This window comes from Xenopus laevis, chromosome 3S, assembly GCF_017654675.1.
Source record: "Xenopus laevis strain J_2021 chromosome 3S, Xenopus_laevis_v10.1, whole genome shotgun sequence".
NCBI lineage: Eukaryota > Metazoa > Chordata > Amphibia > Anura > Pipidae > Xenopus > Xenopus laevis.
This window is the reverse complement of record NC_054376.1, coordinates 119,454,519-119,479,996: the sequence shown is the minus strand read 5'-3', so window position 1 is coordinate 119,479,996 and position 25,478 is coordinate 119,454,519. Positions and strand designations below refer to the sequence as shown.

At 40.2% G+C, this 25,478-nt stretch overlaps 1 protein-coding gene and 1 long non-coding RNA gene across 3 annotated transcripts in view; one reads left to right on the top strand and one right to left on the bottom strand.

The window, feature by feature from the left end:
* The first annotated feature begins 686 nt into the window (after positions 1 to 686).
* Positions 687 to 18,513, top strand: LOC121402219. Its single transcript, XR_005966699.1, has 2 exons — positions 687 to 905; positions 18,070 to 18,513. It is a non-coding gene; the product is annotated as an uncharacterized LOC121402219 (long non-coding RNA).
* pcdhgc4.S (protocadherin gamma subfamily C, 4 S homeolog) overlaps positions 13,033 to 25,478 on the bottom strand; it is a 25,072-nt gene continuing 12,626 nt past the window's right edge. The window contains exons 2-4 of one of the 2 annotated variants that reach the window (XM_041588776.1): positions 18,577 to 18,632; positions 15,390 to 15,478; positions 13,033 to 13,722 (exon numbers count right to left, since the gene is read on the bottom strand). In XM_041588776.1, the coding sequence (XP_041444710.1) occupies positions 13,502 to 13,722; positions 15,390 to 15,478; positions 18,577 to 18,632 (366 nt within the window). In that variant the 3' untranslated portion in view covers positions 13,033 to 13,501. Of the gene's footprint in view, positions 13,723 to 15,389; positions 15,479 to 18,576; positions 18,636 to 25,478 lie in introns of both variants that reach the window. The other variant, XM_018256232.2, reaches the window with a different exon arrangement.

Sequence of the window (25,478 nt, the reverse complement as noted above, 5' to 3'; positions counted from 1 at the left end):
CATCAACAATGAGAGGAGTCGGAGAGGAGCAGCTGCACCTGCAGTGACCGTAACAGAGAAGCAGGAGCCAGCGGCAGCTTTTTAAAACACTGTAAAGCATCTGTAATCACAAGTTTTTCATATTCACTGATTAGTGATTCAATTTGCTATATTTATTGACCAATCGTTGTCGATGAGACAAGAAGAGATCTCAGAAGGGAAAGGGGTGGGGCTTCATGCTAAAAATGATTACCCAATGGCACATACTACTAAAAAAGTATATTATTATGAAAATGGTTTATTTACATTAGGAAATGTTAGGATCAGAAATGAGACAGTAGGCCCCAGAAACAGGTCAGGCTGATAATGCTTGCTGGTACAAAATGTATAGGAACTGAAATTATTTTGCTTAGCAAATGGAAAGTCCCCAGAATTTAGTAACAAGTACAAAGACAATAAATCATATAAAAAAAAAAGAAGTTCTGCCCTAAGCAAACTAAATGCATAACAATCTGCTTCATAACAAATTACGCTTACTATTAAAGTCCAATGACATGAGATTATGAGAAACAAAAATGATTAAATGACCAATAAGTTGATTTAGGGTAATATGCGTAATCAAAAATGCTAATGATGTTTGTATGAGGGATTTATAAATGAGTTGTTTAATGCAATATATTTTATAGAGACCTACATTGTTCAGGAAGCATAGTTTTCTTTTAAGACCCATTTTATAGAAAGTCATGAGTTTGAGGCTCACAGACCTCTTGGCCTGTGCTATATGGAGAGGAGACATGAAACAGAGTTTCACTCTGTATAATTTTTTTAATGTTTTGTAGGCTAGCCATCATGGCACAGTTAGAGGTTTCTGGACTGAAAACCTGAACCACTTGCACATCCCCCTATCACCGACCCACTTGTAAGAGGTGAGTATGAGGTTGACTATTTTTAATTGATTTTAATGTTTTTTACCATAAATAGTGCCAGGCTATTTATAATAAAGATTGCCTTTTTACATGATATTGGTGCAGAGTTATGGAGACTGTTCTTGTGACAATAGTATGTATAATAAAGCAAGATGTTTTCAGTAGAAGGGACTGTAATTGTGGGATAGTGTTCATTGTAAGATAAGATGTTGTCAGGGGGATAAAATGTAACTTTGAGATGTGTGCAAAATGATGTTCTCAGGGTAGGAACTGTAACTATGGGATAGTGTGTAGACTAAGGCAAGATGGTCTCGGTGAGCTAGAGAGTATAGTAAGGCACTGCACACACTGATTTTTGACAGGGGCAGGAAGATGGTTAGGGGACAAATTTCACTGAGCCCTAATGAACTGACTGTCCTGTAGCATTGAGTATAGCACAGTTTGTCATGTACTTTGCATACACTTTTTTTTTTTAATTTTTGGAGAAACCTTTGCATATGGTACATGTAACACCCCAGCCTTATAACTGTGACTATATTTTTAGTGAACCCCCCACAAATAGTCAAATAGACAAAGTATGATTGAATATAGTGTGTGATCCATAACCTGCCTTAAGGTGCCCATACACAGGGAGATCCACTCGTTTGGCGATGTTGCCAAACAAGTGGATCTCTCCCCGATATGCAATTCAAAACCTATTAAAAAGACAAAATCAAGGCCAATTGAAAATGGGTGGAGGCTCTGGTGTAGGGGGTCGGTGGGAGAAGGCAATGGTGTAGTTGAGAGAGTGCTTGTGTAGTGGGGTGAGTGTGGAGCTTGTGTAGAGGGGTGGGTGGCTGATCGTGTAGAGGTGTGGGAGGGTGTGTAGAGGGGTGGGTGTTTACTTCTGTAGAGGGGGATGGTGGACAGATGTGTTGGGGTGGGTGAGCACTTGTGTAGAGGGGCAGGCAAAAACTTGTGCAAAGGAGGTAGTGGATGTTTGTGTAAAGTGGGTGGGTGGGCACTGGTGTAGAAAGGTGGGCACTAGTGTAGAGTGGTGGGGGGCAGGTGCTAGTGTAGATGGGTGGGTAGCTGCTTGTGTAGAGATGTGGGTGGATGGGTGTATGTTTAGAGGGAGATGGGGGACACGTGTTGGGGTTGGTGTGTAAGCACTTGTGTAGAGGGGAGGGCATTTGCATATAGAGGAGAGCATTTGCTTATATAAAGTTGGTGGGTGGGCTGGCACTGGTGAAGTGGGTGGGAGTGGGTGCTGGTTTAGAGGTGTGGGTGGGCAGGTGCCAGTATAGATGGGTAGGTGCTTGTGTTGAGGGGTGAGTGTGGCGCATGTGTAGAGGGGTGGGTGGCTGCTTTTGTAGAGATGTGGGAGGGTGTTTAGAAGGGTGGGCAGGTGGGTATTTGTGTAGAGGGGGGTGGTGGAAACATGTTGGGATGTAAAGGTGAGCACTTGTATAGACACCTGGTATAGAAGAGTGGGTTGGCAGGCTCTGGTGTAGAGGGGTGGGCACTGGTGTAGAGAGGTGGGTGGGGAGGTGTTGGTATAAATAGATGGTTGTGGCGTCTGTATAAAGAGGGGTGGCTGCGTGCGTAGAGGGGAGTGGCCTTTATGTACCAGTGGGGATGGACGCTTGTAGTAAGAGTGGTGGGCAGGTGCTTTATTTTGAGGAGGGGTTGTATGGGTAGGCACAGGGGTGCTTGTGTAGAAGGGAGTGTCTGTTTGTGTAGAGGGGGATGACTGTTAGCGTAGAAGGGGATTTGATTGAAGCTTGTGAGGGGGTGGGCAGGCTCATAACATGATCAAGAGGAATGTGAAAATACCCTCCAGTGCTGTATTAAGGGTAAATATTTCTTCCTGACTCCAAGCGACTTGGATTGGGATAGGGAAGGGGGACATAACCAGGTAGGACATATATTAACACTTCACACACTTTACACATGAAGGAGAACAGGGAAGGGATTTAGGGAGCATGGGGCGGTCGGTGGCAGCATACCCCTCAGTGATCTTCTGAAAAAAAAGATTAGGCAAATTGATGAAATAAAGTGAGAATACATTACAGATATATTTTTGTTGTTTGTGAATATATATGGGGCTTAGCCTAGGTGTACAGCATATAAACTACCAGGGCTGGCACTTTTAATTTTTGTATTGATCACCTGGTACCAGTCTAGTTCCCAGTGGAAACATTTATTTGCAAAGGTGGATAGCTAAGCTAGAGCTATATCAACCCTATGAGAGTTATCATACCTTCCCTGCCACTGGCCTACTAGAGAATAAGCAGTGATATTTAATTGGCGCAATCTCTACTTATAGTCAGCAACCTAGTACAATCTAAAAAAGGGCGATACCCCAGGCAGCAGGTGATTGGAATGGCACTAACTGAGCAGGGATGCACTGGCTGACGTTTGCATTAGCATATGAAAAGAGATTAGCAGTAAATAGATAAATTACCCAAATCCTTTGGAACCTCTTGGACAAGGCTCTTCAAACCTGTTTACTCTGGGTAACTCTCTCTTCACCTGGAGGTTTTTCATTTCCTCCTCTGAAGCTGGGGGTTCTTTGATGTTCATCTGCTCCTCTGCAACACAAGGCTCTTGGTTGTTTGTTAGCTTCTCTGCAGCAGTAGTTTGGATATTAATTTCCTCTTCTGCAGCAGGTGGTTCTTGGATGTTTATTTACTCTTCTGCAGCAGAAGTGTTACGTTTGGTCTCCAAAACCCAGAGTAAACTCCAAGGTCCCAGTCATGGCTTACTGTTCTGCCTTTAACAAACACCTTTCACTTCGGGAGGAGCCCTCTGCTACTCGGATGCTGGGTCAGGTCTTAATGTGAGAGGACCAAGGAGAAAATTCTGGGCAAGCACAAGAACATTACGTACTACTGGAATGGAGAATAGGAGCATAGTCAAAGGACAGGACGAGTCAATACCAAGCTGGGCAGTGAAGTACACATTCATGAGGCAAGAGTGTAGTCGGGGTCACAGGCTGAGTAAGAATACAAAAGCAGCGTCCAAACATTTTGGAGAGAGGTAACACAAATAATCCATATAAGAACAGACATTCCATTACCAACAGACCCCAAGGTACTACTATTAAATAAAAATGGAGGAAATATCCCCAAAAAAGCCCAGAGGACACTACTAGCTAGTCTTTGTATGTACGCTAAGAAATCAATAGCACTAAAATGAAAATCTAGAGGTGGGCCAATGACACAGGGTTGGGAACAATAAATTGACAAAGCACTCCTTTTATATAAACTAGCATATATGAGAAGGGGATGCCTGAAGAGGAAGAGGAAGAGGAAGACCCAGACATAGGCTAAATATTGAGTGGCCACTTCTCTCAGGAGGCGACCTCCAAGCCAATATCTCACTAGGCCAAATGGTAATGACACATCTAAAAGGGAAATAAGAGGTGATAGGAGACGGTACAAATTGCATCTGGAATAAACATGTGTTGCCCTGTAACTAGAACTTGAATGTAATGATGTCACCACTGGTTATGTTTGTAAAGTTTTTGTTTTATTGGGAAAAAATGCAACTCAAGAATGTCATGAAAAGTATCATGATTGTATTGCTACAGTTGCACAAAAAAATAATTGTTAAAAAAAAAAAGAATACAAAGGCAGTGGTACAAATCAGGATCCAGGAGAATAGTCAACATACAGGCAGGAGTCAGGACAGGCAGCAATCAGGACAATAATCAGGGTCAGGCAAGGTCAAACACAGAATAAACCACCATAAATGGCACCCAGGAAATATCAAAAATAGAACTACGTTGGGCAATGGCACAGTGGACAACGGCTCTTTAAATGATTCATTTTGGGGGAAAAAAACATGTTTCCCGAATCAGTTTAATTTGTTATGTTTATTATGATTTGTATGTGTGGCCTATTGAGTCAGTGCAGTTACTGTGCTGCCATATCCATACCTATATATATATATCCATATATCCAAATCCATACATCATCAGCCATGGCTTCTGTCACTGCTGCTGCTAAATCTGATGTAACCTTCTTAGTTTGAAGTCCATTCCTTAGCCTCAATAATGGGTAGAGATGAGGGTTACACTGGCCCTCAGTAATAGGAACTTAGTTGCCTAACTTTTGGTATCCCCAAGTAAAAAGACCTTTACACTTCTTTAAGTGCAAGATGTACGAAATGCATCAGGCATTATTTTAACGGATTTAATAAAGATTTTATTTTAAGCATCCTGCCCTATGTGTCCTGGCGTGTGAGAGCCATGGAATGTATTTGGACTGTCTGGTGACTCCTGCAAGCTATGGGTTCGGGGCTTACGTACCCGAACCACTGATCTTAACCAGTCAGCGAATCCTTAACAGTCTATGTTTTTGAATGGAGTATTACTGTTCTAGTGACGGACTCTGTGTATTGAACACCCAGGTCATTTTTGCGCCAGTGAATTTGGGCATTAACCTGCTGACACTTTGAGCCGGAGTGTGAGGTTTTTTTTCTATGTTGTTCAGCTGCAAGTAGAACTGTGAAAATAAAAATATAATTGGTGACCATAGATTACTGCCCCAGTGCAGCTTTACCCGTTTTGCCCCCCACCACCACCATAGGAACATTTAATGCAGGGCAGGGACATAAATAAACAGCCCATACCAAAGTCAGAGGCGTAAGGTCTGCTAGTTGGGGGCATCCCCCAAGTATTTTCCCTCATTATTTCATCAAAATAAGTGTTATTTGGCAAGAAATCTCTCAGAGGGAAAGTACATTTACCTGTCACCACAATGCTAACCAATGGATGTTGATGAGTGATGAGTATATACATAGCTTATTATTTATTATGATTTGTATGTGTGGCCTATTGAGTCAGTGCAGTTACTGTGCTGCCATATCTTTGGAAAGATCCATACATTCATCAGCCATGGTTTCCGTCACTGCTGCTGCTAAATCTGGTGTAACCAGGGAGCTTCTTAGTTTGGTGTCCCTTCCTTAGCCTGAATAATGGATAGAGATGAGGGTTACATTGACCCTCAGTAATAGGAAGGGCTTTGTCCTTGTTGGTGTAATGATATATACAAGGGTTGTATACAGCTGTGCAGGAAACTATTCCAGTATAGGTATTCCCCACATTCAAAGCACAATTCAGCAGTGACAGTTTACTATTCCAGCATAGGCATATTCAGCTGGATACTAGTGGGATGCAGGGTTATTAACCTCAAACTTTAACAAAAATGAGAGAAAGAAAACCCACAGTAGCCCCTCTCCATAGAGTAGTATATAGATTGTTGGAAAGGCAGAATCATTGGTGTAACTACTGGGGGAATGCAATGGCACACAGGGCTAATGCAACACCTTAAGGGGCAAATTCACCAAGGGTCGAATATCGAGGGTTAATTAACCCTCGATAATTGACTGGGAATAAAAAAGCTAATAGTTCGATCGAACGATCGAAGGAAAAATCCTTTGATCGAACGATTAAATCCTTCGACCAAAAAAACTTAGGCAAGCCTATGGGGACCTTCCCCATGGGCTAACATTGGGTTCGGTAGCTTTTAGATGGCGAACTAGGGGGTCAATGTTTTTTCTTAAAGAGACAGTACTTCGAATGGTCGAATAGTTAAACGATTTTTAGTTCAAATCCTTCGATTCAAAGTCATAGTCGAAGGTCGAAGTAGCCCATTCGTTGGTCGAAGTAGCCCAAAAAACACTTCGAAATTCGAAGTTTTTTTAATTCGAATCCTTCACTCGAGCTTGGTGAATTGGCCCCTAAGTGTTTATTGTGCAGTGCGGTGCAACGTTTCAGGGCGGACCCCTTTGTCAAGCATGCGGACAAAGGGGTCCGCCCCAAAAAGTTGCACCGCACTCCACAATAAACACTTAGGGGCAGATGTATTAAGGGTCGAATATCGAGGGTTAATTAACCCTCGATATTCGACTGGCGAATTAAAATCCTTCGACTTCGAATGTCAAAGGATTTTGCGCAATTCGTTCAATCGAACGATCGAAGGAATAATCGTTCGATCGAATGATTAAATCCTTCGAATCGAACGATTCGAAGGATCCATCTTAATCCATCGATCGAAGGATTATCCTTCGATCAGAAAAAACTTGGAAAGCCTATGGGGACCTTCCCCATAGGCTAACATTGACTTCGTGGGCTTTTAGGTGGCGAACTAGAAGTTTTTTCTTAAAGAGACAGTACTTCGACTATCGAATGGTCAAATAGTCGAACGATTTTTAGTTCGAATCGTTCGATTCGTAGTCGATGGACGAAGTAGCCAAAAAAATACTTCGAAATTCGAAGTATTTTGTATTCTATTCCTTCACTCGAATTTAGTGAATGGGCCCCTTAAGGTGTTGCATTGGATTCTTTTGTTTGTTATACCATTGGTAGGTGGCTGGACCTCCACCTGTGAGCACCAGGGCCCTGAATAGGGTAGTTATGTTATTGGGCAGAATGAATTCAAATCTAAAACGTAATGATGTACAATAAAATCAGACATATAGAAAGCACTATTGAAAACCAAGTATGGGGTTTCCAGCCATGTGTTACCCATATATAAAGCATTTTATGGAAAAAGGTGAGTTGCATCTGAAGAAAAATCAAGTGTTGGGTTAATACCAAAGAGGCAAAGCACTGTGTCTCTTTGTACCAAGTGTCCCAAAACTGAGGAAAAAAAGCTCCCGAATTGTAAACCAATATTGTTTCAAGGGTGTAAAGTTACAGAGAGTGTGTATAATTTTGTTCCTTGTTTGGCTGCCCCTGTTACACTTGCTAATTCTGAGGGCTGCTTTGGGTTTCTTTGACAGGCGTTTTACTGGGAGAAAGAACTGCAGGTCCAAAGCCCAGGGTAGATTACTGAGCTTAGCAACGGTCAGGCCAACCTCAGCACTGTCTGTAGCAGAAGATCAAGTTCAAACAATGTGGTATAAAGAACTAAACTCAGAACACATATCTGAAGAAAACATTTTATTTTTCCCTTAGAGGAAAAAAGAGAAATATAAATATCAGAGTATAAAACTTGCATGTAGTACAACAAGAATGGTTAATAGAAGTATATAGAATAATGTATAGGTATGGTTAATTATATGAAACACCAGAAATACCAGTGTGTTTGTTTTATGGCCATGTACATCACAAACCACACAGAACAAACAGGGGTAATTGGAATAACTGCCATTTACAAGTTCATCTTTAGCATAAAAAGAACAGTTCACCAGTACACAATTGGATTAACTGCACAATGCAAGCTTTGCAAAAAAAAAAACAGAAATAAAGGCTGAAAAATATTTGCAGCTGAGCCACTCAAGTGGCTATTCTCACCAAATTTGTAACAATTACTGTTCATAATTTGTATAATATTCTTTCATCGTACCTACAGAGCAGACATATGCAGCAGAACATAAAAATGTATCCTGTTAAATTCAAATCGATTATAGGCTTTGCTGCTTTGCTCTCCAGACCCGGAAAGTTTGATGTTTCTCTGTTATACAATATCGCTCTACTATTTTATGTTGCTCAGTTCTCAACTGGAAACCCATGTGAGATGATCATAGAGATGCACAGTGTCGCACTGGGACACCAGGGGCCCACCCAAAAACCTTAGACCAGGGGCCCACTCTCACTACTAATATTCTTCATCTCCTCAATCAACCTCTATTCTCCTAGTTTGTTTTCTTTACATACTATAATCTATTATTCCATCTATTCAGCCTCTTTGTTCTCATAGAAATAGGGAATGGCCATGAAATAGGCCAAAAGTTTAGCAGCATGAGGGCCCACCGGGAGTTTTCCTGGTATCCCAGTGGGCCAGTCCGACACTGGGGATGCAGAACATACAAAAAATTCGGATCATTTTTCAGATATAAAAGGCTTTATGGAGCCTACTATTATTTTTAAACAGTGGCATTTTTTCTCCTGTTTCTCCTTGTTTCCTGTTATTCACTTCAACACTTAGGGGGTTATTCATCAAAGTCCGGATTTATCTCAACATTTCCAGCCACAAACCCCCGATCTAATCCGCACAGTTGTTATCGGCGTATTTATAATTAGATTTTCCCGAAAATTTGCTTTGCGGGGAAAAAAATCAGATTTTCACGATTTTTTCAGATTTTTCACAGAAAACTCAGATTTCTTATGCTTTTTGCCCAAAAACTCCAGATTATAGCACGAAACCCAGTGCGGATCAAAAAATCTTTGGGACTTCTCCCATTGACTTATATGCAACCTCGGCAGGTCTCTGAAAAATTTGTGTTTTTTTAAAATTCTGATTTTATATTAAAAAACACAAATTTTTCTGATTTTCTGTATTCAGAGTTTATGACTATGAAGTCAAATTTTAGTTTGTAACAATTACTGTTCATAATTTGTATAATATTCTTTTCATCGTACCTACAGAGCAGACATATGCAGCAGAACATAAATTTCCCAGCTGCCCCAAGTCATGTGACTTGTGTTCTGATAAACTTCAATCACTCTTTACTGCTGTACTGCAAGTTAGAGTGGTATCACCCCCCTCCCTTTCCCACCCCCAGCAGCCAAACAAAAGAACAATGGGAAGGTAACCAGATAGCAGCTCCCTAACACAAGATAACAGCTGCCTGGTAGATCTAAGAACAACACTCAATAGTAAAAACCCATGTCTCACTGAGACACATTCAGTTACATTGAGAAGGAAAAACAGCAGCCTGCCAGAAAGCATTTCTCCCCTAAAGTGCAGGCACAAGTCACATGACCAGGGGCAGCTGGGAAATTGACAAAATGTCTAGCCCCATGTCAGATTTCAAAATTGAATATAAAAAAATCTGTTTGCTCTTTTGAGAAATGGATTTCAGTGCAGAATTCTGCTGGAGCAGCACTATTAACTGATTCATTTTGAAAAAAACATGTTCAGATGACAGGATCCCTTTAAGCTTATGAAGTAGTTTCTCTTGTTGTATCCATTTAATTAAATGCTACATAGCAATAAAGTTATTCATACATTTCTGTCACTTCATTCAAGAAGCTCAAAAAAAGTTTTCCCCCCAACTGAAATTTAAAGGGGCAGATTCACTAAGGGGCGAATTGTCGCCAGCGACCATTTCACACACATCGCACCATTTCGTAGCTACCACTACGCTAATTCACTAATATGCAAAGTTGTGTCCTGGGCACCGAACGCTGGCGACTTTTCGCAGTGAGAGCATTTCATATTGAAGATGCACTAGTGTTCGTTTGTGCCTAGCAAAAATTCGCTAGTGATCTTTCGCTTAGGTCAATTTGCAAATGGCGGGTAATTTCAAGTTGTATGGACGTCTTTATTATAAATGTTGGTGCAAATGCTTGAAGTTACCACTTTTTGTTACAAATGTAACAAAAAGTGGTAACAAAAGACAAGAGAGTTAATATAATGCCCTACACATGAGCCCACTGTAAAATTAATGTTCCATATGTTATAAAATGTCTGGAGAAAACCAGTTACCCAAAAAAGTAAGTCAGGACTTTTGCAACCAATCCCGCTTAATAAAAGGAAAAGTTGCCAGGGTTTTTGGAACTTTAATGCATTTTTGGCACACAGGATATCTAGCTGCTTTTTAGCACTTTGCTTGGTCTGAGGTGGTGAAGTCTGGCGAAAGAGTTAATGTTCAGTAAAATCCGCACTTTAGTGAATTTGCTGAGTAGCATTCGTTCGCCAGAGCAAAAAGACGCCTGGCGATAGAGTGCAAATGACCGCTATCGACGGTCCCGTTCGCTAGCGAATTGTCGCCTGTGCCTGAATTGGAGATGTCCCTGCGGGTGGCAACGCTGGTGAAAAGTCGGTACCATTTGCCACTTCGCCCTTTAGTGAATCTGCCCCATAAACTCAATTGTTCTTGTTTAAACAAATAATTAGGCTGCAAGGTTGTAATATAAGGCTAGTGCCACACGGGGGCTGAAATCAGCCTGCTGAAATATACAAGCCGATTCTAACCCCTGCCACGGGCATTAGTCTCATCTCCTTTTCGTATCCAGAACCATTGTGTCAGCTTGGCACACTCTGTGGATTTTGGTGAAGATCTGCAAGACTTTGCATTTTACACCAAAATCCATTGGGTGTGTTTGTGCTGGAGCCGAAGGTTCTGGATGCAGAAAGGAGGTGTATTTCAGCTCACTGATTTCAGCCCCTGTGTGGCACTAGCCTATAGGGGCAAAAGGATTTCAGACCACTGATCACTTTTGTGGAAAACTGGCCCAGGAGTACCAGGAAATATGCAATGAGAAAATATTTTCCAAATCCAAATAAATCTGATTTTATCACAGCAATGTTTTATGTACATTGTTTTTCGATGCTTTTTTGATCCTTTTGAGCGACTGGAATTGGACTGAAAGTATCATGAAAAAAACATCACTCAACAAATGGGTTTCCGTGGATTTTTGCCCTCTCATCTCTTAAGGAATTTAAGTATGAAACCTGGCATATAACCAGGTATGTATAAGTGAAGGCAGTGCCGGACTGGGGGTCCTGGGCCCACTGGGACTGTTACCTTGGGGGCCCCCACTGTAGGTGACAATCTTCACTTTATTTAAATAGTGCCAACATATTCCACGGTGGAGCTTACAATCTAAGGTCCCTATCACATTCACAAATGTCAGTTTTATCAGGAGCATCTATGTTTTTGAAGTGTAGGAGGAAACCAACACAAGCCAGGGGAGAACATGCAAACTCGTTGCAAGTTAAACCTATATCCCCTATTGTACATTATTATAATATGGATGTCGGTATCCTTGGAAGGCACGTATACAATATGAAGATGGCTGGTTCTTCACTCACTGGTGAGTATAATGCACAGCAACGTTTTAAGTAACAAGACCCCTATTCATCTATAGATCCCTTAATGTACTGCAGCTTTACATATAGAGATCTGCCACAAAATCAACTGTACAAAATCAAGATAATAAACAGGAAGGACCTTATCCAAGGGCAACAGTATCTGTGACCTCCAAAACCAGCTGCATGCATTGCATGGTGATTTCACCCTGCACTTCAAGGATGTTTATTCTCTTGCCCACTAAAGGCAGAAGCTGGTATTGCCACCTGCCTCCACAGGCTGAACTGGGCTACCTGGTTAAATATTTTTGGGACTCAATTAGTAACATCATGCAAAGTTGCTATAGTGCAGTAACCCATATCAGCCAGCCAATCAATCCATTACTTTCATTATTGTATCTACAGTAGACTGAGTAAAGCTAATTGCTGTTTGATTGATAAGGATTATTGCACACTGATGGTCTTGGTATTGGCGATTGGGCGCCACTGTGTTCCTACTCAAATAAGTGTAAGGGGATATGTAGTCCCTTGTAGTCCAGTAACATAAAACAACTGAACAGATGTTTGCTTGTTATTCAGAGTACACAAAACCAGTTAAAGCTTTTTTGTTCCCAAGGCTAGGAGAATATCTTAAAGGATTTGTAAAGAGGCTTTTCTCAGAGTTCATTGGCCACGCCAGTGAGACTAAAGATGCATTGAGTTTTGTAGTCCTTAACAATATTTGTTTTATATAATATGTTATTATTCATTTTTGTCATTTCTATACTACAGATTTTTTTTTTAAAGTGCATTGCTCATCTTTAAATCATTTAAAGCCACCAAGTCTTCCAGAAGTCTTCTAGAAGGTGAAACTATTGTCAATTAAGTCCGCACAGAGAACGCCTACAATAGTCAGCCCACCAGAAGCCCTGGTGAATCGTTCCCTTATTGTTTTGCCCTGCAAAAATGCTTTATGGACTTGTGCTTTTATTGAAAGGCAAGTAGCATACCTGCAAATGTCTGATTTACTTTTCCTTTCTCATTTTTCATTTGGAAACGTGTAAGATCTATAATTTTCCATGTGCCACAGTGGGGTCATGGGTACTGGGATTTAATCTTACAGAGGTTTTATAATGGTCTAGAAAACTTATCATGCAAAAAAATGGAGGAAGTGCTTTCTTTTGTTTTTTCTTTTAACAGACAACACACAAGGTAGCAAGAAGTAAAGGACCCATATCCTTTATAACTATATCCACAGTACTGCTTGACAATAAAAGAAATCCCGCAGCTTTCTAAAATGTCTGTACACAATCTTTTTATATAAAGAATGCAGAACTATAAATGAGTTCACAGTTAGCGGTGCCATAAACCTGTATATATATATTATTTTTACTTGGAACATATTGACCATTATTTGCAAACAAGGATTCATAGTTGGCTGCAGTAATCAATAGCAACCAATCAGGTCATCCGTTTCACTATTGTAACTGGGTTTGACTGATCAAAGCTTACTGCTGATTGGTTGTTCTGTATTACTGGTGCAGACTTGCACCTATGCTAGTAAATAAGGGCCACATGGTTTAGAACCAGAAGAATGTCCAAATGAAATTACTGTCTCAGGAAACAAAAACTCATCAGCGCATATTTGATAACTTCAATTGTAACAGTTGTGAAACCGCCATAAAAAATAATAAGACTTTGTACAATTATCATTATTAGCATAAATCGACAACTAAATATTTCGATATTAATATTCACCTTAGTTGGTCAGTATTACTTTCTTTGCAAAGATGACATTCACCAAATGATCATCGGCTGGGGTGATATGCTCTGAGGGTTATGCCAGATCATGAAAACTGTTCGACAAAATCAGGATTTTTTCTCTTTTTTAGCAGTTTTTTTCTTATTTCCTGAAGGTGCAGACGCTTTCCCCTCTTGTTTCACAGCAGCGTTAGCCAGTGTTGCAGTTCCTGGAATGTATATGTTCTGCCTATAGTCTGGCACATGCTGTAGGGTGAACTGCGGTCCATAACAGGCTCCTAATCCCATGGTACCTGTTCCTCCTCCCAAGTTGGAACTTTCTGCTGCTTCTGTAGACAGGAAATGGGGATAGATACATAAAGAGATTGTATAGACGATTGAAATGCATACGGGATTCTAATAGCAAAATCATGTGTTCATGTTAAAGACCCATAGCCATACGCTACAAAGCTCTATATACATGGGCACATCTTTAAAGGAAACGTAAACTTAAAGGGATACTGTCATGGGGGAAAAATTTTTTCCAAAATGAATCAGTTAATAGTGCTGCTCCAGCAGAATTCTGCACTGAAATCCATTTCTCAAAAGAGCAAACAAATTTTTTTATATTCAATTTTGAAATCTGACATGGGTCCCTTTTCCCCCCAAGCAGCCAAATACAAGAACAATACCAGCTGCCTGGTAGATCTAAGAACAACACTCAATAGTAAAAACCCATGTCTCACTGAGACACATTCAGTTACATTGAGAAGGAAAAACAGCAGCCTGCCAGAAAGCATTTCTCTCCTAAAGTGCAGGCACAAGTCACATGACATGGGGCAGCTGGGAAATTAACAAAATGTCTAGCCCCATGTCAGATTTCAAAATTGAATATAAAAAAATCTGTTTGCTCTTTTGAGAAATGGATTTCAGTGCAGAATTCTACTGGAGAAGCACTATTAACTGATTCATTTTGAAAAAAATACATGACAGTATCCCTTTAACTAAAGAAGTAGGCTATAAATATTGTACATTATGTTTTTGGCTTCCACAACCCTTTAGCAGTAAAGATCTGTGCCTCCAAAGATGCCCCAGTAGCTCCCCATCTTCTTTTCTGCTGATGCTCTCACATACTCTGTGCTATTGGCAGTTACTGAGTATTGGGACCCACTCACAATATACAGAACACATAGAATAGAAATGTCATAATATAAGGCTGATTAGTAATTAATACAGATAATTACTACATGGCAGCACAGAAACCAGTGCAATTAGCATCAGAATTTAATAATCAGCAAACCTGTAGCATCAGCTTATATTACAGCCAGGGAAGCTCATTTTCTGCTGGATAATTAGTGACGAGCCCTAAGCTTAGCTTCTCAACAGCCAATCAGAGCCCACTGAGCATGTGAGTGTCACAGACACTTTCCAAGATGGTGACCCCCTGTGACAAGTTTGAAGTCCTGGATCATTGCTGCTATTGACAAGCTGAAACGTTAGGCTGCTGCAAAACGTTCAGTATATAAAATATGGAATTTTTAGGCTTTAGTTCTTCTTTAAAGGGGTTATTCACCTTTAAATGAACTGTTGTTATGATGTAGACATTTTGCAATTGGTTTTCATTTTGTATCATTTGTGGTTTTTGAGTTATTTTGCTTTGTATTCGGCAGCTCTCCAGTTTGCAATTTCAAAGCTGGAAAGAGTCAGAAGACGAAGCCTAATTAATTCAAAAACGATTTAAAGAGTAAAAAAAGAAGACCAATTGAAACATTTTTTTAGAATTAGCCATTCTATAATATACAAAAAGTTTGGCGAAACCACCCCTTGAAAATCAGAAAAAGTAATACCTAAATGATTACGGTTACTAAATTCTTAAAGTGAAATCTGGGGGCACTTTTAAAAGTCCACAGGGCAAAGCAGCTCCCTTACAGCAGGGGACATTTTCCAGGGAAACTTTTCCCCAGGGACAAAGGTCCTCAGGAAACAGGGGCTGATGGGAAGACAATTGCAAACAGACCTGTTGCAGAAGCCAAGATCATTGCTTGAAGTCTTTCTGTTTCGACCGGGTTGTTTGGCCAAACCCCAGCTTCTTCAGTCGGTTGGGTTCTGAAGAATCAAAAAATAAAGAAAAAGAGAAATAATTCAGCATTCAGTTCTACCAGTCCATATTTGCATATAGTTATATATAGGAGGCAAACGAGTTATGCATAACTTAACATTATAGAGATAGGGGGCATGCTACTTTATTAAGAGGGGTTGCAAGTTAAAAGTATCTTATGCTTCTATAAATTGTATACAGGTATATGATCTATTATCCTGAATGCTTGGGATCTGGAGTTTTCCAGAGAAGAGATCTTTCTGTAATTAGTTTGAATTTACTTCTAATAAAAAACATTTAAGCATAAAATGAACCCAATAAGAACGCTTTGCTCCTAATATGGATTCATGCGGCTTCAAGTACTGGTATAAGGTACTGGTTTATTATTATAGAGAAAAATGTAATTTTAAGTTAGATTTGCTTATGGGAGCCTATGGGTGAGGGCCTTCCTGTAATTCTAAGCTTTCTGGATAATATATTTCCAAACACGGGATCCCATAATGGAATAATATTTTAAAGTTAATATAAAAGTAAGAAAACGTGAACGTCCACGCACCGTGCGCCACACATGTTCTTTTTTGCGTTTCGCCCAATCAGGGTGCGGGTCTGGGTCAGCAGGGGCCCATGAGGGCTGGGGCCCATCGGGTTTTTTCCCCGTGTCCTGCCGGCCCAGTCCAACCCTGTGATCTAAGCAACCCGGCTCATGTGTTTGTGCATGCAGGATTTCCCACACTGCCGAACCTCGTGCCACGCAAGCAGAAGACGCAGAGGTGCAGAAGATAACTGCCAAGAAATGAGGGGATAGGGGTAAGCGGCAGAAGAGGTACATGCCTGGCACCACCCTGCAACTGCACCCTAGGCTTGTGCCTCTTCTGCCTACTCCTAGTTCCTGCCCTGCTTGCAGATGAAGCCATTTACCCTTGAGATCTCTAGTTATAAGGCTGGATTAAAATTACTGCTTGGATGTCTCTACATATCAGTTTGGCTCTTATACAATTGTAGGTTTGATGAGAAAATGACCCTTTAGCAGAAAATTCTTAAAGGAACAGTAACACCAAAAAATAAGGGCAGTCATTCAAAAAGGAAAAAGAATTGAAAAAGAAGAAAAGGCACAGGATTCCTAGCAGATAACAGATACTCACTGTAGTATACAATGGGATTCTTCAGAATGTATCTGTTATCCACTGTGTGTCCTGTGCTTGAATAGCTGCCCTATGGCTACACAGCAGCTTGTTTATATAAACTATAGTAGTACTTATCTGTTATCTACTGTGTATTCTGTGCTTGAATGGCTGCCCCCATGGCTACACAGCAGCTTGTTTATATCAAATATAGTAGTCTTTTTGTTATCTACTGTGTATCCTGTGCTTGAATGGCTGCCCCCATGGCTACACAGCAACTTGTTTATATAAACTTTAGTAGTACTTATCTGTTATCTACTGTGTATCCTGTGCTTGAATGGCTGCCCCCATGGCTACACAGCAGCTTGTTCATATAAACTATAGTAGTACTTATCTGTTATCTACTGTGTATCCTGTGCTTGAATGGCTGCCCCCATGGCTACACAGCAGCTTGTTTATATAAACTATAGTAGTACTTATCTGTTATCTACTGTGTATCCTGTGCTTGAATGGCTGCCCCCATGGCTACACAAGAGCTTGTTTATATAAACTATAGTAGTACTTATCAGTTATCTACTGTGTATCCTGTGCTTGAATGGCTGCCCCCATGGCTACACAGCAGCTTGTTTATATAAACTATAGTAGTACTTATCTGTTATCTACTGTGTATCCTGTGCTTGAATGGCTGCCCCCATGGCTACACAGCAGCTTGTTTATATAAACTATAGTAGTACTTATCTGTTATCTACTGTGTATCCTGTGCTTGAATGGCTGTCCCCATGGCTACACAGCAGATTGTTTATATAAATTATAGTAGTACTTATCTGTTATCTACTGTATGTCCTGTACTTGAATGGCAGCCACATAGGCACCAAATGTGTATTGTAAAATGTTTCTTTACCTTGTTTGTAAACCCTCCTATTCCCTTTCCTTATGTGATATCAGTTCCCCCATCATCCTTTTGTGTTCCTGCCTGCCATGAGTGAGGAGCTGTTGCAGAGGTTAGGAAGGGAAATATTCCCTTTGACCTCCAAAATATGTCCATCCACCCCAAATAAAGAACCTCTGTGTATTCCATGTGTCTGGTGAGTTCGGCTATTTGGCAAAGATTGCCCATTGCATATCTCCCAACATTTTGGGAATGAAAAAAGGGACAAAAAAGTTGCCGCACGCAGTGCAGCGAATTGTTTGTGGCCACACCCCCAAATTACCATGTTCATTTTACAAAATTTGGCAGGTTATGAAAGTTTGAACATATTTTTGTGGGTTTTTTCAGTTAATACAGTTTTGCTAATGAAGGTGAATTACCCTTTAAGCTGTGAGTCTAACTTCTCCCAAGGGACCTGTTATCTTATATTGTTACAATTACTTATTTGCTTATCTCGAAATTGTTACAATAGTATCTTATCTGCAGCTGTGGCTGTTCTGGGCTCTCTGCGAAAAGCCAATTAATCTAGAAACTTTGTTTCATTTTTTAGCTGTTCGGTGCAGAGAAAATTGGGACTTTCCAGTACAAACGAGGGACTGCGGGTTGAGCTGTCAAAAGCAGGACTGTCCCTCTGAAAACAGGACAGTTAAGAGGAATGCTATTGCAGTGGTTGTTACAACTCCATACAGGCCCGACAGAGAGGTGTCACGTGGAAATCAGACACAAACACAGCAATTGGAGCCAGAATAACTGTGCAGCCATTACAGTTCTTTCATTCATACAGATATTTTAGTGCTAGATCTGCACCTACTCTTTGAAATAATCTCTACTTACAGGGGTGACATGTATTGGCACACATTACATTGTATATTATAGAGGTCATTTACAACCCAAGGCAGTGTGCAAAGTGCAAATAAGCAGCCATAATGCCGTATTTGCATATCACATATTAAGTACTGGCTATATAATATTTAATAAACATTAATTACTTTCACATTAATGTATGTGGACCTTAGGTGAAAGTCTGTTTAAAATAAGCAAGTAAACATTTACTTACCCGCTGGTCCCAGGTTTCTGAGCTTGTGAGAAATGCCAGTCCACATTAGCCTGTGCCTGCTGAACAAAACAATAACACTAATTGTGTTTCTCCGTGTGTATAGCACAAGAGGGATTTTAGCACAACATATTTCAGACATATCCCAGCATAAAATATGGGCAGTTTGATGAATGAAAAATGAATTACTGGGCAACAAGAAAGAGAACTGGACTGGAGCTTTAAAGGTGCATATGGGTCAGTTTAGCCCAATACTGAGGCCAATTGAAACTGTTTGGTCTGGAGTTGCACAGTTTGCATAGTTCTAACTATTCTACCAAATCCCACCCAGGTAATTTGGGTACACTTTAACCCATGACACATTCCAAGGCTGAATGTTTTGGACAGGGCAGGAGTACTCTGTTCCGAAACATGGACATTCCTTGGGGTAAATTTACTAAGCCGCGAAAATTCTCCAGCGGCGGCTTCCACCCATCTCATAGCTGGGACAAAGCAAATTTACTTAAATGCGAAGTTTCATCTTGGCAGACGGACGCAGGCAGATTTTCAGTTCAGCCTAATGCAAATTCGTTAGAGGTCTTGTGCTCAGGCTCATTTGTATACAGCTGGAAATTTAAAGTTGAATGGACGTCTTTATGTTATATGTTGCAGCAAATACATTACATTTCCACTGTTAATTACACAAGTCCAGGGAACCTGAATAAAGATAATAGAGTTGTTATAATGCCCTACACATGAGCCCACTGTATAGTTAATGTTCCATATGTTAGAAAATGTATAGGGGAAAGCGGTTACCCAAAAAAAAAATTTATGCATTTCGCAGCCTATCACCCTAAAAAAATGCACTCCATTGCACTTCGCCTGGTCTGAGCTGGCAAAGGCAAGTCTGGAGAAAGAGGTAACGTTCAGTAAAATTTGCATTTTAGTGAATTTGCGATTTAAAGTCCATTTGCCAGAGGAAAAAGTCACCTGACAATAGAGTGCAAATCATCGCTAGTGTCTATCTCTTTCGCTAGCGAAGTGATGCCTGTGTCCATTAGTAAATTGGCAAAGTCCCTGCGGGCGGTAACGCTGGTGAATCGTCGCCAGCGTTAGTCACTTCGCCCTTTAGTAAATCTGCCCTGTGTCTTCTTTTGAATCCCAAGCCACCAAAGTAGTTTGTTCCCATTGCATAATTATAAATATTAAGAATTAAAGATGGCCAACACAGATAAAAAATAAAAAAAAAACAAATAAACAATATTTCATATAATTTTCTGAAAAAGTATGGTGGCCGACTGATCCTATCCATGTATTGCTTTTGCAAAACCTGAGCGGAAGCTTATACAGTATATAATGTATGTGACTGAAGCTCCTTTGTAGCTGTCCTGTCTGCTGTGCAAGATCTTGTGTGTCTGTAGGGCCTACGCTGTGTCATAGATAACAGATTAGCTATTTAGAATACAGTGGTCTTAGTACTTACAGAGTTACTATATATTCGGTCATGATTTTTATTTCTAAATTACACTGTTTACACTGCTAATTATTCACTCTGTCATGTAAAAAAAATTTAATTCCTAAACCAACATATTTTTATTTTTTAGTTGTAATATTAGTGTGTAGGTGCATCTCAGGTCATTTTGCCTGGTCATGTGCTTTCAGAAAGAACCAGCACTTTAGGATGGAACTGCTTTCAGGCAGCTGTTGTTTCTCCTACACAATGTAAATGAGTCGGCGTGGGACATGGATTTCTGCTATTAAGTGCTGCTTTTATATCTACCAGCGAGCTGTTATCTGGTTACCTTCCCATTGTTCTGTTGTTAGGCTGCTGGGGGGAAAGGGAGAGGATGATATTACTTCAACTTGCAGTACAGCAGTAAAGAGTCACAGTTTATCAGAGCACAAGTCACATGACTGTGGGCACCTGGGAAACTGATAATATGTCTAGCCCCATGTCAGATTTCAAAATTAAATATAAAAAAATCTGTTTGCTCTTTTGAAAAACAAATTTCAGTGCAGAAGTCTGCTGGAGCAGCACTATTAACTGATGTGTTTTGAAAAAAAACAAAACATGTTTTCCCATACCGCATTAGATTAAAAGAAAGAGAAAATTAAAGAGATACTGCCTTGGCAGTATACCTTTCATTTTCCCATTCTTTTAATCCAATGCAGTATTACAAGACAAATGTATATTTCACCATACCTTTTAAAAAGGTGTTATTTGCAGTTTTATTCTTGCTTAAGCTGTCATTTCTTTTAGGCTAGGGCCAGAAAATGTCGGATCTTGACCTGCGTTTCTCCTCGGGCCGAGAATCCTCTGCTCTTCCGCTTTCTGTGCGGGTGGTCCTAGCTCCTGGCCACGCGGTCCTAGTGCCTGCCCTCACTACATCCCCAAGGGCGGGAGCCGTGCATTCCCAGTGTTCCCCAGAAAGTTGCTGGGCACCATGCCGCCCCTAATATTTTGCTGCCCTAGGCCCGGGCCTTCAGGCAGACACAGCAGATTTTGTATTTCACACCGAAATCCGCCCGCAGTTGAAAAGGCGAGAGGAGCAGCAGGGTAACGGATTCTCCGCAATGTTATACATCATCTGGCCCTAACCTTAGGCTGCTCATCAAAACTCATTACCTTCTATTGATCTTCTGGTATATTATTACACCCTAACAACTAGCCAGAAGGGGTCTGGTCTGCAGTTTCATGTTGTATAACCAGGTCCAGTGGGATAACTCCTAAGGTTTTCTCTATCCTATAAAGTGAAAAATGTCCATATTTATAGGTGATGTAAGGGCACAAAAATAAAATCCAATCTTTACTTTCTTTAATGAAAAATAAATCTATCTCCAATATACTACAATTAAACAATGTGTACCGTTTTTATAACAAACTTGACTGCAGTGAAATCCCCTTCATTTACTTGCTCTGACTGCTGAAGGTAGGACGGTCCCTAACTGCTCTGCAGGGAAACAATCATACTTTCAAGCAGCAGGGGGAGCACCCACCTTACTTTGCTGAACTCTAGCAGCTTTGTTTGTTTCCCTGTAGAGGAGCCTGCATCCAAGTAGAGATTTGTATCCCAGTCTGTATATTCTGATTATTAATCAGTCTTGCTGTATCAGCTTCTATGGCAGAAATTATTTGACTTGTGCTGTTTTGATAATTTATGACGATCCCTAAGCTTAACCTCCCAACTGAAGCCCAGACCACACTGAGCATGTGCATAGTCTTGGTCTTGCAAAGATGGTTTAACATAGTTACAAAATGACAGCCCCCTGCGGCCAACTTTGCAAACATAAATCATTTGTTTAATTAGGGATGCACCGAATCCATTATTTTGGATTCGGCTGAACCCCCGAATCCTTTGCGAGAGATTCGGCTGAATACCTAACCGAATCTGAATTTGCATATGCAAATTAGGGGTGGGAAGGGGAAACATTTTTTTAATTCCTTGTTTTGTGACAAAAAGTAACCAAACTTCCCTCCCCACCCTTAATTTGCATATGCAAATTAGGATTCGGTTCGGCTGGGCAGAAGGATTCGTCCAAATCTGAATCCTACTGTATAAGGCCGAATCCCGAACCAAATCCAGGATTCGGTGCATCCCTAGTTTAATTAGGCTTCTGGTGCAGTAAGTTCATGTTTATATTTAGTATACAAAATACAGCATGTCTAGCATTATTCTATTTTAGACTAAAGGGGAAGGAGTAGAATCATATTGGTTGGGGTAGCCCATCGGAGGGCCCCATACATAAAATAAATAAATATAAAAATAAAGTATAGTGGCTATGAGGCCTGATATTAAGTATACTTCTCAATGAACATTAGTACCCTTCCAGCAGTATATTTACCTCTATTGTTTTCCCATGAGAAAATATACAGTGTTTAAACTCAGCTAACAGAATATAATTCATGGAGAATTATTTCACCAGGCCACAATATGGACAGGTACCTTGGCTGCTGTTGGTACAAAGGTTACAAGCATGCAAAGTAGAAGCTGCAGTGACTTCTGAGTTGTAATTACCCACACTATAGCCTTTATCCTTCTGCTCCAAACATTTGAAAGAGACGGTGCTAATAGCAGCCAGGCCATTGGCTGAGTTCTAAAATTAGTGTTTTATTTTTTTTGTTGTGGGTTACTAATTACTTTCCTATTCTGTCTTCCAAGTCTCACTCTCCATTTTGCTGAGGTCAGGTCAGAATGCCAGACTTTGTGCTGGAATGATATGTCTTTCTCTTTTCTTTTTTCTTTTGTTCCTATTAAAACAAATTTGCAATCTATAAACAAAAAAACAGTTCTAAGAACCTTGTTCCCACAAGACAGAACAATAGGAGAAACGTCTAGATGAAAGCTGCTAGCTGCCCAACAGTTACAGTTAGGCCCATAAATCTTTGGACAGAGACAACTTTTTTGTCTAATTTTGGTTCTGTACATTACCACAATGAATTTTAAATAAAACAACTCAGATGCAGATGAACTGTGGACTTTCAGCTTTAATTCAGTGGGTTGAACAAAAAGATTGCATAAAAGCCTTTTTTTTAACACAATCACTTCATTTCAGGGGATCAAAAGTGATTGGACAATTGACTCAAAGACTATTCCTTTGTTATGTCATTATCAATGAAGCAGATAAAAGCCCTGGAGTTAATTTGAGGGGGGCGTGCTTGTATGTGGATGATTTTGCTGGGAACAAACAACATGTTGTTGAAGGAGATCTCCAAGCTGCAAAAACAGAAAAACCCATCTAAAAAATGGCTGCAATATTAGGAGTGGCAAAATCTACAGTTTGGTACATTCTGAGAAAGAAAGAAAGCACTGGTGAATTCAGCAACACAAAAAGAGCTGGAGGTCCACGGAAGTCAATGGTGAAGAGAAACCCCTTCACAACAACCAAACAAGTGAACAACACCCTCAGGAGGTAGAGTATCCATATCCAAGTCTACCATAAAGAGAAGACTGCATGAAAGTAAATACAGAGGGTGCACTGCAACGTGCAAGCCACTCATAAGCATCAAGAATAGAAAGGCAAGATTGGACTTTGATAAAAAAAAATCTAAAAAAGCCAGCACAGTTCTGGAAAAACATTCTTTGGACAGATGAAACCAAGATCAACCTCTACCAGAATGATGGCAAGAAAAAAGTATGAAGAAGGCGTGGAACAGCTCATGATCCAAAGCATAGCACATCATGTATAAAACATTTGGGAGACAGTGGGATGGCTTGGGTGTGCATGGCTGCCAGTGACACTGGGACACTAGTGTTTATCCATCATGTGACACAGGACAGAAGCACAAGAATGAATTCTGAGTTGTTCAGAGACACTGTCTGCTCAAATCCAGCTAAATGCAGTCACATTGATTGGGAAGAGTTTCATAATGACCCAAAACATACAGCCAAAGCAACCCAGGAGTTTATTAAAGCAAAGAAGTGGAATATTCTTGAATGGACAAGTCAGTCACCTAATCTGAACCCAATTGAGCTGCATTTCACTTGTTGAAGACTAAACTTTGGACAGAAAGGCCACAAACAAACAGCGGCTGCAGTAAAGGTCTGGCAGAGCATTAAACAGGAGGAAACCCAAATCTGGTGATGTCCATGAGTTCAAGACTTCAGGCTGTCATTGCCAGCAAAGGGTTTTCAACCAAGTATTAGAAATGAACATTTTTCTGCATCTGAGTTGTTTAATATGAAATTCATTGTGGTAATGTACAGAACCAAAATTAGACAAAAACTTGTCTCTGTCCAAAGAGTTATGGGCCTAACTGTATGTGTTCTTGACTCTGTGTGAGAAAATGTCAGTGTTTTTCCATAAAGATATAAGTAGCACACTAGAATTTTATAATGTACCCACACACTGGAGAAGCTGTTGATATGGAAGCGTGGGAATTCAGTCGACGAACACAAGTAACAACATTATTAGTCAGACACCTACATGTTCCCAATTTATGTCAAAAACTGCCAATCAGTGCAATATTATACCCAAATAAAGTCCCACTGGAGATGATAAAAAAAAACAAATGCTAGAATCTTATTACATGTTGGTAAGCACAGGCACAGTATATACTAAGAGGGATGTTATGTTACATAACACTGCACAGCTACAAAAAGAGTATTGTTTTCAAAATAAATATATATAATTCAAAAGATAACCCGCATCACCGGAAACTGTGATATTTAAGTGTATTTATGAGAGCACATACAGCCAATGTGATATTTTGGTCCCCGCTGGGACCTTTTTAAAGGTCACATGATCAAAATGTCACATTGGCTATATATGCTGTTATAGATAAGCTTGAATTTTTCAGAATTTATTAAACCCCAAAGATGAAAAAGTCTGAATCAGAAAATCTGGCTTCTCAGACCTGTCGAGGTTGCAAATAAGTCTTACCCCGAAGTTTTCGTTCAAAAAAGCATAATAAATGAGTGGCTGGATGTCTAACATAATAGCCAGAACACTACTTCCTGTTTTTCAGCTCTCTTGGTTCCCACTGATTGGTTACCCTGGTGACCAGGCAGTAACCAATCAGAGACTTGAGGGGCGCCACAAGGGTCATATCTGTTGCTTTTGAATCTGAGCTGAATGCTGAGGATCAATTGCAAACTCAATGAACAGATATGTCCCATGTGGCCCCATTTCAAGTGGCTGACTAACTCAGAGTTAGAGAGCTGAAAACCAGGAAGTATTGTTCTGGCTATTATGTTACACATCCAGTCACTCCAGCCTTTATACATTACATTTTTGGCTAACTAACTATATTAGAACCATGTTTTATTTTACACAGCCTATTTATTTACCCAGTTTTTATTTTTACACTGAAGTGGTTATTTTTAAGATAAACACGGTGGATCATGTGTTTGGCCAGTTTTATAATTTTTAGTTAAGGGCTCCTCTTGCATGTCTCTTGAATGTTAGTTGACTGTTAAAACTGAAAA